The sequence below is a fragment of the Nesoenas mayeri genome, assembly GCF_963082525.1.
Source record: "Nesoenas mayeri genome assembly, chromosome: 11".
Taxonomy (NCBI): Eukaryota; Metazoa; Chordata; class Aves; order Columbiformes; family Columbidae; genus Nesoenas; species Nesoenas mayeri.
Genome location: NC_137563.1, coordinates 6,051,527 through 6,067,149, shown reverse-complemented (window position 1 = coordinate 6,067,149; position 15,623 = coordinate 6,051,527). Strand labels below are relative to the sequence as shown.

Sequence of the window (15,623 nt, the reverse complement as noted above, 5' to 3'; positions counted from 1 at the left end):
TATTACTTGTGCTCTAGTTTGTTTTGTTTGTTTGTTTGGGTTTTTTTTCCTCATAAATGACAGTGCAGAATGTGGGCAACTCCAGGTAAATGAATTATCTGGTATTTAATACTTGTTACAACTAGGAGAAATAGAAATCTGATGGTTGTCCTTTGATGTGGAACTGGGAGGGAGGGGAGATATCTGTGCCAAGGCTGTTAACTCGCCTTTGCAGTACATCATGTGAACTTTGTGTCTTATTTGATTATGGCATTGACAGCATTAGTTGGGGTGAAGCAGATCTCATTCTGCATCTCTTAACTGGTTTGTGACCAAATATGACTTAATGAAATGTGTCCACAAAGAGAAAAGGAACAGTTATAACAGAGGGAGATGAGCAAGAATAGAGACACAGTTACACGTACCAAACAGGAAGAGCACAGACTGCATCGTTTATCTTGGGAAGTGGGGATTGTCCATTGCGACAAAATCAGTCAGATGTAGCAACTGAAACACTGAAGGTTCATTATGCTAATTAGTATCAGTGCTCAGCTGTAGGGAGGCAAGAAGATGCTGACAGTGTGATACTTTAGGATAGCGCTTGCCCGAGAGGAAACTTTATGCATCACGGATTCATTACTCAGTGCCAGGAGGGAAGAATCGTACAGCAGCCATGGTCCAAAGCGAGACAGATCCTTTCAATGGCATCTTTAAATTAGTTGGCATCCAGATAGCACAAGTGTCATTCAGGACATAAGTTTGACATTGTGTGTGTAAGGTGCAGTAAAAAAAAGAGAAGAAAGTAGTAAAAAAAAAATTTCCTCTTAGATGTCTAGAGATAAAATGAACTAGACAGTGTGAATCCACAGTACAATTGAAGAATCACCATTTCTTGGTACTTTATGGGGATCTCTTAGGAGAAGTTGACTTTCTAACATTGTTTTTCATCATTGAGTTAAACAGTCCATGACTGCCTTGGTGCTCTAATACTAATTGTGGCCTTTACTCATGATGAAAGCAGGTGTGATAGTAAGATGTGGAGCAAATGAGGCTGAAGGGCAATTAGCATTGCAGTAGGTCAGATGTAAGTGGGAAAGAGAGTGTAAATATAATTTAGGAATGAGATGTACACTTGAAGAAAAAGACATATAGAATAAGGACTGGGGCTCCTGGTTTCCCAGCTGCTTTGGTGATGGTTGGAAGGCAAACTGCTCTGAAACCTGGATCTATATAAAATTTCAACATTCGTGTTGCTTTCAGTCAGAAGGAAAGAATGAAGGATCAGTAATGAATTTTTAGTTGCAGTAATGCTGATGGGAACTGCTTTATTCATCAGTGTCTGTGTATATGCCTTGAAGCTATTCACCTGTATTTCACAGTAAACAAGAGAAAAATCTAATAAATTCACAGCCTGAACAAAGGAAGAGCATCACCTTCTTCACTCCTTGGAGTAACCAGGTGAGGGGATCAGCTCACTGCAGGGAAGCTCTGGGGCTTGCCAAGAGGCAAATGTGAGATGTCCCAGCGACTGTCATGGTTGGAGAGATTTTTCACCATGAAATTAATGGTGCAGTCCAGCGCACAGTAGGAAAAATGCCCTGCCCTCTATTTCTCCATCTGATTCTAGCTGTAGAGTGCTGTAGTGCAAGTCCATATGTATACATGTCTGCTATAAGATAAAAGAGATGAAATTAGAGGCTCTACAAAGAGGTCCTCAACACTTACTATTTTCTTTTACGCCATTAAAACACAGAAATTTAGGAGAATGAGAGACTAGTTATATGTCATACTGAAGCTTCTGAAAAATACCCAAACACTTAAAATCCAGACTGGTTTATGTCACATAAGCATACTGTTTCATTGGATTGCTCTCAGTGTAAAGCCTCCAATATTTACATTGTTCTGGTGATATTCTGTTTCTAGGATGATTATTGGCATCATGGGGCAATACCATGATGCAGTGCCTGGGTGGCATTGAATGAGCATCTCTGTGTAATAGACATATGATAAATAGTCATTATGGTTTCAGCACATGGGCTTGAACAAAGCCAGAGCCAATAAAACCAGGAACCAAAGCCAGGAAATAATGGTTATATTTCTGACACCTTCCTTTAAATTATGAGGGAGGGCTTTGCTGGTGCTGCTGCTTCCTCACATCACTGAGTCTTTGCTCTCTGAAAAGATTTAAAATCAAGAGAAATGCAGGATTTCTCTCCTCTCTCCCTCCTTTTTCTTTTTCCCTCAGGTTGCTCTGAGCTTTCTGAATGGCAAGACCAAAACACTTTAATGGAAATATTCCTGCTGCCAGTAGTTATATATAAGGTCCAGCATGCTGTGTCTGGTTGAGGCTGCCCTATGCCGCTCAACAGAGTCCTGATGTTTGCTTGCACCTACTCCCTTCTGTATAGATATTCTTATCCTATGCTGGTACTGCTTTCTGCTTTTAAGATGCACAGCGAATGGTGACGCGGCTCTCTACATATCAAACACAATGCATCCCTTTAGATTTTACAGTTCCCTGTGCCCCAGGTGCTGTTATTATCAGTCCTGACATCTTTCATTCAATATGATGGGCCCCATCTCTCCATTTATCTGTAACGGACAGGAGACTTTGAATTATTTTATCTTCCAAGCACAGCAACATCTTTCCTTTAAAAACAGATTTTTCTCTGTCTCCATTTCTTGTTTTCTTCCTTGTCTAATATCTTATGCATTATATTTATCCCCCAATCCCCTTACTCTGCATCTCCTCTTCCCTTTTGTTTTTGTTTTTCTTATGTATATACCTTTTTTTCTCTTCACCCATACCTCCCCTTTTTGTATGTGTGCAGGGCACTGATTCAGGTTTATTGCAATCAGCTAAAAAGGTTCCATTGACCTTATCAAGCCTTAGGTTAGGGCCAGCTACCATTTCTCTGTCCATACACATAGCTTGTGTAGAGTTTAGTGCAGTATCTGAGGTTACTTTACCCTCAAAGCCAAGCAGGCTTAAGGGTAAGACAATAAAGAAAACACATATTTAGTAAAACTTAATGTCAAGCTTTGAGGTACAAGATTAAAAGCAAGGTCTTACAAGTGCAAACAGATTTAAAATACAATTCTATCTTAAACTGAACAAGTCTGTGCTTTAGCTACTTAACCTCTTTCTCATTATCTCCCTATGAGGTGTCCCTGCCTTCAGAGCATGAGTCTAATGTTGCAATTATAGAAGTGCAGTTACCTCCTCTGGGTTCAGAAGGGGAATCTAAACCTGATCTTTCTGTCTGTGCTATATCAACTTCACATGCCAAAGATCAGGTTTTCATTGAACAGTTTTCCTACATGATTATTTGCACTTACACATCTTTAGAGATGAGGATTGCATAGAAGTAGGGATATTCTTGGTAGCAAGTATTTGATATATTTAAAGCTAGCAGTCACCAACAAGTTCACCTAAGGGTGACTCGATTCAACTCACAGAACTGGTTCCAAGCAATCTTTTGTCCAGGGACTGGACGGTTTGAACACTTTGGTGTCATTAATCTTACTGGACTATGTGACACTGTTGGAGTACATCTGAAGGATGGACTGTCCAAGCGTTTCTTTCCTTGGGCATTAACAAATAGCAGAATTATACATAGTCTGTATAGAGACACAGAGGTGGGATTTTCTTTGCTTATTGGAATTATTTTTGGCAAATGCTTTGCTAATTTCCCTTGAGCTGCTACTAGGCCCATCCAAGGTGGCAGGTAGTCCTGCTAATGCTGCAAAAGAGAAAAGACACATGAAATATTTAATGCAAATATAATATCTTGGGACTCTAAGAAATGCCTTTGGTTTGAGCGGTGAATTTCATTAAATCCTGCCAAACACTCAAAGCCAGTCTCAGCTTCCCAGTCCCTTTATTTGCTATCAGCACTTGAAATCAGCTTAATATTTTACCTTCATCCTTGGTTGCAGAGCATGACGGACAAAACCATTATCTGCGAATGTCATCGCTATTAGTAAAGAGAGAGAAGAAAGGAAGGAACAAAGGGAACAGGCCTGACAGGGAGCTTGTGTCCACAAAAGTAAACAGACTTAAACCGCACAATGGGAGTGGGGAGCAGGATGGGAAAAATCAGCCTCTCATAATTTAATTAAAGTTCTACATTTCCTTAAGAGCTGTGGGTACAATCTGCCAGGCTGAGGGCTAATGTTTAGAGGTCATTTAAATGAGCAGAGATGTTAATTATTGAAGGGACAAAGCTGTTGAACTTTCTCTCCTAGCTCTTCCTTACGTGCAGAGATGTTACCTGACTTCCCCGCAGTACAAAAGTGCTTTCAAACTATTGGTTTAGAGTTGGATTACGCTTCCTAAACTAATACGGTGAACTGCAGTGGGGGAATCAGCTTGTCATAGGGTCACCTCTAAGAAAAAACACAATTTATATCACAGCAACAGTGTTGGTAAATTGTATTATGAACAGAGTGAAACCTGTAGAAAGAGCGAGGGTGCTGTGAACAGAGATGTTTCCACGCTGTGTAGAACCTGTGGTCATGTACGAGTGATGCATCTCAGTCTGTGGGCACAGCAGAACCAGATCCTGCAGTAGAAACTCTGATGCCTTGTTGCATCATCTATTTGGCTTTAATGTCTGTTCACATAGCTGATTAGGAGTTTTTCTTACATGCTTTTCCAGCAGATCCTGGGATTTCTTTGTGTTCTGAAGGAACAAAGAAATTTTACAGATGCTTTTAGTTTAGTCTAAGAAAGAGTGAAATAAAAATTGAGCTTAGGGTTGCTTTGACATTAATCTCTGTATTTGATGTGTCCTTTTAGGAGTAGATTACAGCTGTCATGCTTTTATTCCCATGTGTGTTTGGCTTTGTATGTTGGACTCTTCTGGCATGTACCAAAGCACTTTAGCAGAGGGACATGTGTGGATGATTTGAGTAGACATAGTGTCAGTCCCAACAGGAAAGGTCCAGCTATCATTCTTTCCCTCAGAATGGAAATTCTTTTGTTATTTTCAATTAGTTGTGCTCCCTTATATAACAGTGGTGCAGGAAGACAGAAAACTCTTATGTCAAGAAAGTGTTTGGGTCTTGTTTACTTACTGGTCATATTGGGGAAAGATGAATTTCTGAATGCAGACCAATGATTGTTGAATTGTACCTATTAGTGGGAAACCATGTAAGGACACAGGTTCTGTGCAGAAATACAGCTGCTAATCTCAGTTGAGCAGCTGTTGTTCTGAAGATCAGGAAAGGTGAGCCTAAAGGCGGCTTTATCAAAGAGCCTTTAAGAAACTAACAGATATTGTCATGTTTTCATGCGGAATTGTTGGCAGAAGCATCACAGCAGCCTTTGCTGACTTCCCATGTGTTAGCTATTACTAAAGTTTTCTGATTTGCTGAATGAGTAACATGAGATCTATGGATTGTGAAGAAAGAATTCAGATAAAAGTGAAACTAGAATAACCTTGAAATGGATCTTGTGATGTTGCCAGAAACCCCAAGATGGCATCAGAGACCTTGTTTTTCTACATTAAATATGTTCTTAGTGACTCTTATTATTCCTTTGTCTTCTGTTCTTAACCAATTCTCATTGTTTATACTCTTCTGTTTATATACTTTATGACCCTTTTTCTTCAAGTATCATTTGCAAGGCATTGGTAGTGCCAAAGATGGTACATGCAACATGCCCTACCAGAGTGCAAGGCTCTGCCAATACAAGAGCAGACCGCATCCCCAGGAATACATTTGTACTCTATTATTTTTTTTCTAGGAGGCTTGAAACAGCAAAAGCTGGGTGCAACTCCCTAGCTAGAAATTCACCTGATACTTAAGAGGTGGGGTTTTTTTTTAAGTACAAGCCAGTCTAAGTTTACAATGCCACCACAAGTGTTCTAGGGCAGAACTGGTAGTATGGAGATGATGAGGACCTGCTACAATCTCTCACACACTGGAGGGTTGATTGCTGAAGCTTATCAGCACACCGTGGTTTGAAAATTGTGAACCAAATGATAGCAAAAGCTCTGAGGAGCGTGAGAAGGCTCTGGTCTACACAGAGTCACTAACAAGGGGGATTAGTTGGATTTTGTAGAATTGTACAGTGATGTACTGCTCCATACAGTCAAGTATCCTACACAATCCTCCACTGCTCAGTGAGTCAGTAACAGAATATTTTTCAAGCCAAGTGAGTGAAACATCTTCTTAGTGCAAATCTGGGATCCTTATTTAGCTTTTTATTCAGCCTTTGCAGTGAAGCTAGGTAATTGTTCTACATAATGATGTAGCATGCATCAGGATCTTGGTGTGCTTTAGATAGCTGCATTTCTTGTGAGTGGAGAAGCTTAAATGAGATATCCAGCTCATCTCATTTAAGTGCATTCATATTTCAAACTGGTCGAAGAGATTCGAGTGCTTGTCTTCGATTAGAATGAGTAGGAGTTGGATGTACTCGTTTGCTGTGGAGGTTTTGAGAAGCCCACGCTCTGTGTAAGCTGGGTGAATTTCATAGCACACAGTTTAGAACATTGCAGAAGAGTTTTTGTTTGTAAGTAGTCTTTTGATTTGTACATACTTAAGGAAAAACTGCATTTGTTTTCAGGACTGCAACTGTGAGAACCTTGGAAGGAAAGGAAACGACAAAATTAATATACTATAAGCACCTTTGAAATATAATACGGACCATCGATTCATTTCAGCCCAACGTTCAAAACCTTTATATCTGTGTTCTAATTGATGTTCCCTATCCTTGTGCCACGGTTGGCCAGAATTGGAACATTTTGGAATCAGCTGTTGTTTTGCTAATTTGTGATGTGTTGCTTTCTGATTTCAGCCACCGTTGTTCATTGAGTGGGGATGATCTGAACAGACAGTGGTTGACACCCAGTTCCCAGCTCCATCCAACTATTTACCACGCCAAAGGTCTTCTCTGTTACCTGCGCAGCATTGGCCGGGCTCCTCTGGTGAGTCTCCAGGATCTTTTCTGGGTTACTATATATGGATTGCTTACTGTATTGTGCGAACAGTTTTATTTTAGAGCTACGGTGATTTGGAAAGCATTGCATTCTGTTACAATTTCATCTTACAGAAGTGTTTTGAAAGCCTTGAATATTTAATACTTACTGAATTTTCTAACTAACAACTCCAAATTCCAGAATTTCTGCACACCTGGAATATAAATGAGAAAATGAATTCTTTAAAGCTCTTTAAAATTGTCAAAGTACTCCAACTAAGCTAAATATTATGAGTAGGTTATTGCTGTCTTCATCATAATGATAGGAGAAACTCCAAAAAGGTTTAGTCTGAATGGACAGTGAAAAAGCCTATGTTGAAAAAAAACCCACAATCCCCAAAACAGAGGAAGCAACCCTCAAAATGTCTGAGTTTCCATGCTGCTTTGGTGGTGGGAAGAAAACATCTGGTTTTGGGGGGGTACCAGAAATTAATGAGGAGGGTCTCATCTCAGAGCTGCAATTAGGATAGGGCTGGGATCCATCCCATCCACTTGATCTTGTTGCCCAACATAATGAAAAGATAATTCTGAGGCTTGAGAAGAAAAAGCACAGAGAGGTCTGAATGTTAAAGAACAGATGTGGAAGCACACACTGGCAGGTTGGCTGCTGATAACTACTGTCGGGCAGGAAATGTCCAAAAGTGCAAAATTCTCTCTGGATTTGAGGAGAAGGTGAAAATGTCCATGAGCTTCTGTAAGTGAATTATTGTAGGAATGTGGTCTTTGGCTAAGTCAACAGCGCTGAAGTTAACTCTGTATCTTGAGGAATGTTGTGGAATCTCAACTCACAGTTGTGAATTTACTCACCAATCTTATCCTGTGGTTCACAGCAACGTAGGATTATCTTGCTGCTTTTTTTCTTTTACCCCGCTGTTTGCTATCTGGCCTTTTTTAATACACAACCATACTTGTCATGTCCAGATGCATAAATTGAACACTCCATGCAAGTTTTCATCATTGCTGAGTGAAGGGAGACTATTGATCCTGTCATCTCCCTCATTTACAGGCTGCATGTCAGACTTGGTAAACTGATTTTTTTCCTTTGCCTTTGAAGAGTACATTGATTTTAGTTTATACGTGCTTAAAAATGCCTTTTCCATCCTCCAGAAGAGAGCTAGCTAGGTCTCTTTTTTCTTTTTTTTTTTTTTTTTTTAATTATTATTTTACTCCCCCCCCCCACCCCCCGCTTCTTTTTTCTTCTTCTTTACTCCAGGGTCCTATGGAGCCAAGTTTCCTGATAGCCAAATGATTTATGTGAAATGATTTATTTTCTTTTATCCTGGGGATGCTTAAGCAAAACAAAAAACCCAAAAGCTGCTTGAAGGAGAAAAGGAAAGAACTTTCAAGTTAACAGCCTTTCAAAACAAAGCCATTTTAATTGGTAACTTCTATAGACAACAGGTTTTTGGTATGTGGTTGGTTGGTTGTCTGGCTCTGGGAACCCTGATAAGACAAGGGACTGGATTCACTGTGGCATTATAGTCCTCTGCTGCTTGGGATCTCCTTTGAACTCAGGGCACAAAGTGGGAGTGTTGGTGACCTTTTGTCTGGGAGCAGCCAGGTCTGATGGGGAGAGGGAAGTTGTTCTCTCCTTGACCATCTGTAGTGAGAAACAGCTACGGTTTAGAAGTTAAAGTGGACAATGCAGCTGCAGAATGCAACAGGGAACCTGCAGTTTATACAGAGAGTCTGAACTGCAGTGAAGAGCAAGGATGCTTTTGGAGGGGACAGAAAGCAGTTCTTATGGACCAGGAGGCACTGAGCAGAGTTTGTTGCCATCCAAAGGCATTATATCAAGCTTGGAAACAAGCATCTGCCTGCAAGAGTGTAGCTCATTGTAAGGGAAAAACCCCAGGCATGTCTACCTCAAAACTCTGAGATTCAAAGTACTGTCACAGTGCTATTAAGGAAAAAAAAAAATAAATGAGACTTTACAATATGAAAAGAAATTTCAAAACATTCTGTTTTCCCACAGATATTCTTCCTTTCCTTTTTTCTGTTCTGCTTTTCCTTTATTTTAAAATGCACCTGGTTCTGTGACTCATCAGGAGGGTTGTTTTTTGATTTAGAAAGCAGTTTCTAGGATGATCACTGCTGGAAAATAACTTTAAATAGATTTGCATGTGTGTCTTGAGCCATATCCCAGTGAGTTCAAACATTGAGAGTTTGTCTGTATTGTGAATATTAGTGTCCCAGCTATATGAAAGAACAGGCTGAAGAAAAAGGACTGGTAGGTCTCAAGTTTGCTTAGTGTTTGCCCAGATACATCCCAGAAAGAATTCTGTATGGGTGCTCAAAACTAGAGAATGTAGCTTAATCTTGGCTGAATGGTGAGACACAAGCTACCCTGTAGTGTGAAAATGAGGGAGAAGACTGTATTATAAAGAACAATTGAGTATAAACATTAGGAATGACTGCAGTATCCAGTAAACTTAATTAAAATGTAGCTCTATGCAACTTGCAAATAAAACAAAAATATTTTCAGTAGCACTGATGCTTCTGCTGTGGGAGCTGGTGACAATCAATGGAAGATCCCATGGTCTGAAACACCAGCCGTGTTACAGAACCTGGCTTTAATAATCCTTTACCAATACAGAATTCTCATTCCATCCCTGTCACTAAGGACTCATCTGCAGGTTTCTTGAGGTGCAGAATTATAGACCTGCCACTGATCAGGCAATCCAGCTATCTGACTATCTGATCATCCCTGTGTGGTTTCTGATACATAAAGTAATATTTTAGGCAGATAATATACTGTGTCTTTTTTGTGCTAGTAATTCTGTAAATTGGCAGGTAATTGATACCCAATTGAGCTAGGTTCTCTGCTTTGAAATAAGACGAAAGCTATGAAATCATTTTTTGGTATTCATAGGAATAAATTCTAGGTGGTACCTGTGGTTAACCTAAACTATGGCTGTGTGTTGCTGATAGCCTAGATGAAACACTAGCTGGAAAAATATCTGTCATTAAGAAAACCAGTAAAAGCAGCAATTTGGAAGGAGACATTACAGGGTAATTGCACCTGGTTCAGACAGAGTTGTTTTAAGCACAGGGTTTGCATAAGCCCTGCAAAAGATGCATACAGACTGCAAGGGCTGAACCTTGGGGGTCTGTGCAATAATGGCTTTTTTCCATTTTGGAGAGGGATGATGGTTGTAGGTTTGCACCAACGAGCAGCTCTAAGACAAAGGTGTAAATAAAGCAGGAGCAGTCGGTGTTGGGCAGGTCGATGTTCACATGCTTTGGGTGTAGAAGGTACATGCTGCAGGACTGGGGATGTGCAGACCCAGAGCCCTGCCTAATGCTGCAGGTGTGTGGTGGTGCAGGAAGGAAAGCTGGTGGGTCAAGAAACCAAAAGAATGAGCAGCATATGAGATATGTATAATTGTGCACCTAATTAGGAGCAGTGATAATTGTGCACCTAATTAGGAGCAGTGAGATGGTTCTTTGAGTGTGTGCCTTAGCTTCTGCAGTAAGTTAACCTACTGTTCGTCAGAGGAGCTGAAAGAATGTACATGCTCAGTTTCTACATAATTAAACTCCCTGACTTGCTGCAGCTAAACTTACTTACTGTATAGCTGGTAAATAAACATGCTAGGGTAAATTTTATCCTAACAGTTGGTGGAAGAAGCTTATCTGCTCCACCTGTTTCTCCCTTCTTCTATATGTATTTATGTAAGAAAATGTGTAATTTTTTACCTCTTATTTCTCCTGTGTTTCTCTTTATATTGATCCATCATTCTTCCCTACCTTCCTACACACATTCTTTTGTCTCCAACATAATCCTTGGAAAAGTGTTTCAATGAAATCTTGAAGCTCCTTTCTACTTGGTGGTGAATACTGATTTTAAAGTAACAATTTCCTTCTCTTTCGAAATTCTTGTATTTTAATTGACAGATTTCTGAATATTTCTGATGAAGACATGGAGAATATATGTAACATCATTGTGTATATTGACTTCATATCTCAGAGGGCACTGAGATTGATTATTCTTTAAAACTTGGGTCAATATTTACCTCTTGGGTCATTAAATTGTGATTTTCATTTCTATAGCAGTTGATATCTGCCTATAAAGGCAATAAAAACTTCCGCTAGAACTGGGAATGTACCTTGTTTATGTGGCAGCTGACATAAAAGAGATGGATTAGATAGACAGCTAGATTAGACAGTGTGGAATGAGATTATTTGCCATGAAGACGGGTCATGTTCTGTACTTGCCTTTCAGGAATTCACGCCAAGATCTGACAGCGTTGTGCAGTACAATTGCACAATTATATTTCCCTGAAAATTATGTAGAACGGGTTTTGAATTTAAAGATGACAAAGTGATGATTAATTGCTTGGGAAAGCACAAATTTCAAATCTCATGAGGATAAAGCTGGAGTTTAGGAGTTTAGAAGTAGAAAGAGCCTGACAAATTACTCTGTATCATAAGTTACCAGAAACCCTGAGGTTCTGGAGTTGCTATGGATTCTTGCACAGGTGTCACCTTTATTTCTGCTGCAGTCAGAACTGTACTAGTCTTGACTCTAGATCCCTGAAATCATGTCAAACCAAATAGATAAAACAAGGTACAAATGACTAACAAAATTTGACACAGATTACAGGCATGACCCAGAGCATAAGATACTCTGAAAATACTGGAAGAAAAAATAAACAAACCCAAAAAAACCCCAAACCATTAATCCTACCACTATAATCTTGTAGTGCTACTATGAAGAGCAAGGAAACTTTTTTTGGTGTTCAAGATTTTTACCTTTTTTTCTCCCTAGGTATTCTGTGACTATCATGGACACTCCCAGAAAAAGAATGTGTTCCTTTATGGCTGCAGCATCAAGGAGACCTTGTGGCAAGCAGGCTGCACGGTTGACACAGCAGTTATCACAGAAGACGTTGGTTACAGGGTAGGTTTGCTTTGTTCCTTCCTGCAATTCCTGGTCTGTGTGCCCATCTACAAAGCTTGTTAAGATAAGACGAGCTCACAAATTTTGGAGATAGGTGCAAGTTGCCCTTACTCCAGAGGAGTAATGGTCCAGAGAGTTTCAAATAACGCATAACAGTGTCATGCACCAGATATTAGAAGGAATGTTGTCAGTAGGTGGGTCCCTATTTATTTTACTTTAGTGAGGTGCTGTGTTATAATCTTTGGCTACAGAATAATAGGACAGCCATATTTTTGTGTTTTTTACAACTTTTAAATATACATACGCTTTGTCCCCTCGCTTCACCGTAAGAAAATAAATAGGGATTACATAATGGTAACTGAGGAAATGACAACGTGCCGCTGTCTTACTCAGTTGAATTGCTTCTTCACAAATACTCCTGGTATGACTGAAAATGCCAGAGAATTCAGCGAATGTCAGATCTAATGTAGTGGAATTGTCTCCACAGCAAGTGCTTGTTGTTGTAGCTAGGGAAATTTTTCTAGAATTAGAACAAATACTAAAATTTGTTTGATTTCTACTTCATGTCAATGTCTCAGTTATCAAAATGTTCTCTGGATTTCCTGCCTGTCTCTTTTTTGTGTGTCTGTTTAGATGATATTTTCCTCTTAAGTGACAAATTTATGTGCAGCAAAAAAATCTTATAAGCTCTAATTATAGTCTTTAAAAAAGGTTAATTTCACAAAACATTAATTGTGGCCTTAAACTGATTATAGAGCTGTATAGCTTTGGTTTACTCCAATCTGAAAGAGGTTGAAAAAGTCTTTTTCAGTTTACATATCTGTATAATTTCTACTACTTGGGCACAAATACTAACTATCCTCCCATAAGGATGCCACATCTTCAGTGTTCATCTTATGGCATTGGATGTAGCGTACCAAAACTTCCCTGGAAGAAAGTGCTCCAGTGTTTGTTGTGAGGGGTCCCTGTGGCAAATGCTCTGTTTCATAAAGAAACCAGGGAGGATGCGTGGAGTCAGGATATCTTTTGCTCTGTTGGAATTCACTGAGCTTGAAAAGGCGGAGGATGGTTTGTTGTTACACTAACAGAATTCAAATGCTGCTTGCAGCATCTGGAGCTTGCAGGAGAGAGGCTGCAAAGCTGTCCAAGAATACAGGCAACCTAGAAGAAAGATTTTGTGGTTCAAATCCTCTCTTTTGCACAAAGCAGGAGATGGATGACTGCTGCAGTTCCTGCCTATGGGTTACCCTTTTCCTTAGGCTGGGGAAAATAGGTATATAGGAGAACACTTCTGCAGCTGCAGACTGCAGCAGATAATCACACCTGTCTCAGACCTGCTTCCTTGCACTGTTTACACAGGTTTTTCTCCTTCCTCCTGCAGGTACTTGGGGATTAATCTGGTCTCTGTGACTGATTTTTCTCTCCAGTAGCAGGAACCAAATACCTCTAGAAAACATTTTTGGAACAGCCTTTATCTCATATGTCATAGACTCAGCTGTAGCCCTCGACAATATACAGGAGTAAGAGTCTTCATTACCTTCTAATGTTTGGTGGCCTTTGGTGACTTGCACAGCATTGGCACTGCAAAGCCCAGCTTAAAGATTTGTCCTTCTGATAGCTACTCCAGACCCCTGTGACAGCAATCTCTGCAGGGACATCAGTAAAGAAATATAATTCCATTCTTTCCTAATGGGACTGGAGGTTTATGGCCAGGGCCCTGTGTGAGGGGAGCAGCTTCCTTTGCTGTTGTACATGCCAAATCCAGTTGTGTGTAAGAAAGGGAACAGTCACACTACTGCATTATCATAAAAGCATCCTTTAGAACGGTGTGTTTTCACCCTTTTAAAATATACCTTTGAAAGATAATTAATGTGAAGAATAAGTAGAGAAGAAAGAATGATTAGTGTGAAATCCAGTGAATGCTGGTAAAATGAAAAGAATATTAAATTCAGATTTGCTAATGCTCCTAAATGAGTCCTGCGTACAGAGACATTACTGTTACCTGCCAGCGTTTTTATTTAATTAAATGTAAAAGATTGATTATGCATATAATTTCAATTGTTTTTAAAAAGCTAAAGTGGATTAGGGATCCGATTATTGTATTTTATAGTAGATTTAAAAAAAAATAAATCTGTGTGTTGATTCAGATAAAGGCAGAATGAATACTATCTGAACCTTCACATATGGTTTAACTGGATTGTTCTGAGGCTTATAAACATCTGGGTGATATGGTTCTGCTGTATTTTTTTTAATTCCTGTTCAACCCAAATCAAGGAAAACCTGGAAGCACTGCATGAAAGCATGCTATTTTGTCCACCTCATGCAGAAAGTAGCACATTGAAGGCAATCCAGAAATGTTGAATGCTTCATCTAAGGCAAAGAACCAGTTTTCAAGATTCCTCTGTCCTGTACACCCACAGGAAAGGAAGGGCTGTCACTCTTAGTAGCACACTGGAAATCCTGACTTAAGAGTGAGACTCACAGTGGTCTCACATTTAAAATGGGATCTCTTGCTTTGTTCCAGTTTTGTACACCTCAGGTTTTTTGTCTGAAAAATGAAACTTACAGATCTTCAGATCTGTACCTTATTGAACTGGTGAAGTCCATTGACAGCTGTAGACAGAATATACTGACACATGGCATTTACTTCCTTATTATGGAGATGTGTACGGTTAAGCTGTTTGTAGGAGATCTTGAAAAATAGTTTAGGCCAAAGATATATCATTCAACTCAAACATGGTTTAGGAAAAGACATTATTCTTTCACTTTCAATTAAACCAAGTATTCCCATACAGTGGTACAAAGTGTAAAGCTCAACAGAATGGAACTAGGATTGCTCAGAATTAATCAATTAAACTGATTGTTATTGCAAAGTAAAATCAGCTGTTTGGCTTTTGCTGCCCAAACTGAATGAAATTCAAGGGTAAATGCCATTAGCAGTAAGTGGGATCTCCTTCTATATGATTCTGTTCAGTTTATATGTTTAAGAAAGCTGTTGTCAAAGACATGACAAATGTCTGAATTTTGCTTACTCTTCCCAGACTCAGATAGTCTTTTGGTACATATTTTGGTTAGTCTAAAATTTATATGCATACACATGTGTGTATAAGTTAGTAGGTACCTAAAGATCTGGTTACTACATAGAGTGCAGATAGTGTTAATGTATCTAGTGTATGTTTTTATAGACTGTGAAAGCAAGACATTTAGCACTGTGTTGCCTCTGCACTGATGGAAATATTTGATGTTGTAGTATATTAGGTGTGTTTATTGACTTTGGGAAATGTGATTTCTAGAATAAGAAAATCACTCAGGGCTAAGACGTAATTTTTACTGGGTTTTCATTATTACTTTTTTTTTTTAGCAATTCTCTAAATGAAGTGTATAAAACATATTGTTTGGGCTCAGATGAGAATATTTGTGTTGTTTCATAATGCAAGTTATTTAAATATTGAGCTCTATTTTAATATAATTATGTGCAACCTTCCATGAGAATATACATCCCCTTTCTCTGCTCTGTGTGAGGTTCAGACAAAACTCCTCCCATAGCTGAATCCCTTGGTAAATTGTGGATGCTTGATGGGAGAAGATACAGTGTAGCTGGAGAGGGGAGAATGGGAATATCAGGTATTGAGCTATGACTGCAGCCCTCTTGGCAGCACAGCAGAAAGTTGTAGGTAAATGTCAAAGCAGCTTGCCAAAAAAAGCTCTTTTAAGTCCCAAATTATTAGATGTGAATATGTTTGATTTTGAATGAAT

At 39.3% G+C, this 15,623-nt stretch overlaps 1 protein-coding gene across 1 annotated transcript in view; it reads left to right on the top strand.

The window, feature by feature from the left end:
- Window positions 1-15,623, top strand: part of AGBL1 (AGBL carboxypeptidase 1) — a gene marked incomplete at both ends in the record, with an annotated part of 273,751 nt that overhangs the window by 138,288 nt on the left and 119,840 nt on the right. The window contains 2 exons of the mRNA XM_080351007.1: window positions 6,785-6,914; window positions 11,736-11,867. Of these exons, the coding sequence (XP_080207133.1) occupies window positions 6,785-6,914; window positions 11,736-11,867 (262 nt within the window). The remainder of the gene's footprint in view (window positions 1-6,784; window positions 6,915-11,735; window positions 11,868-15,623) is intronic.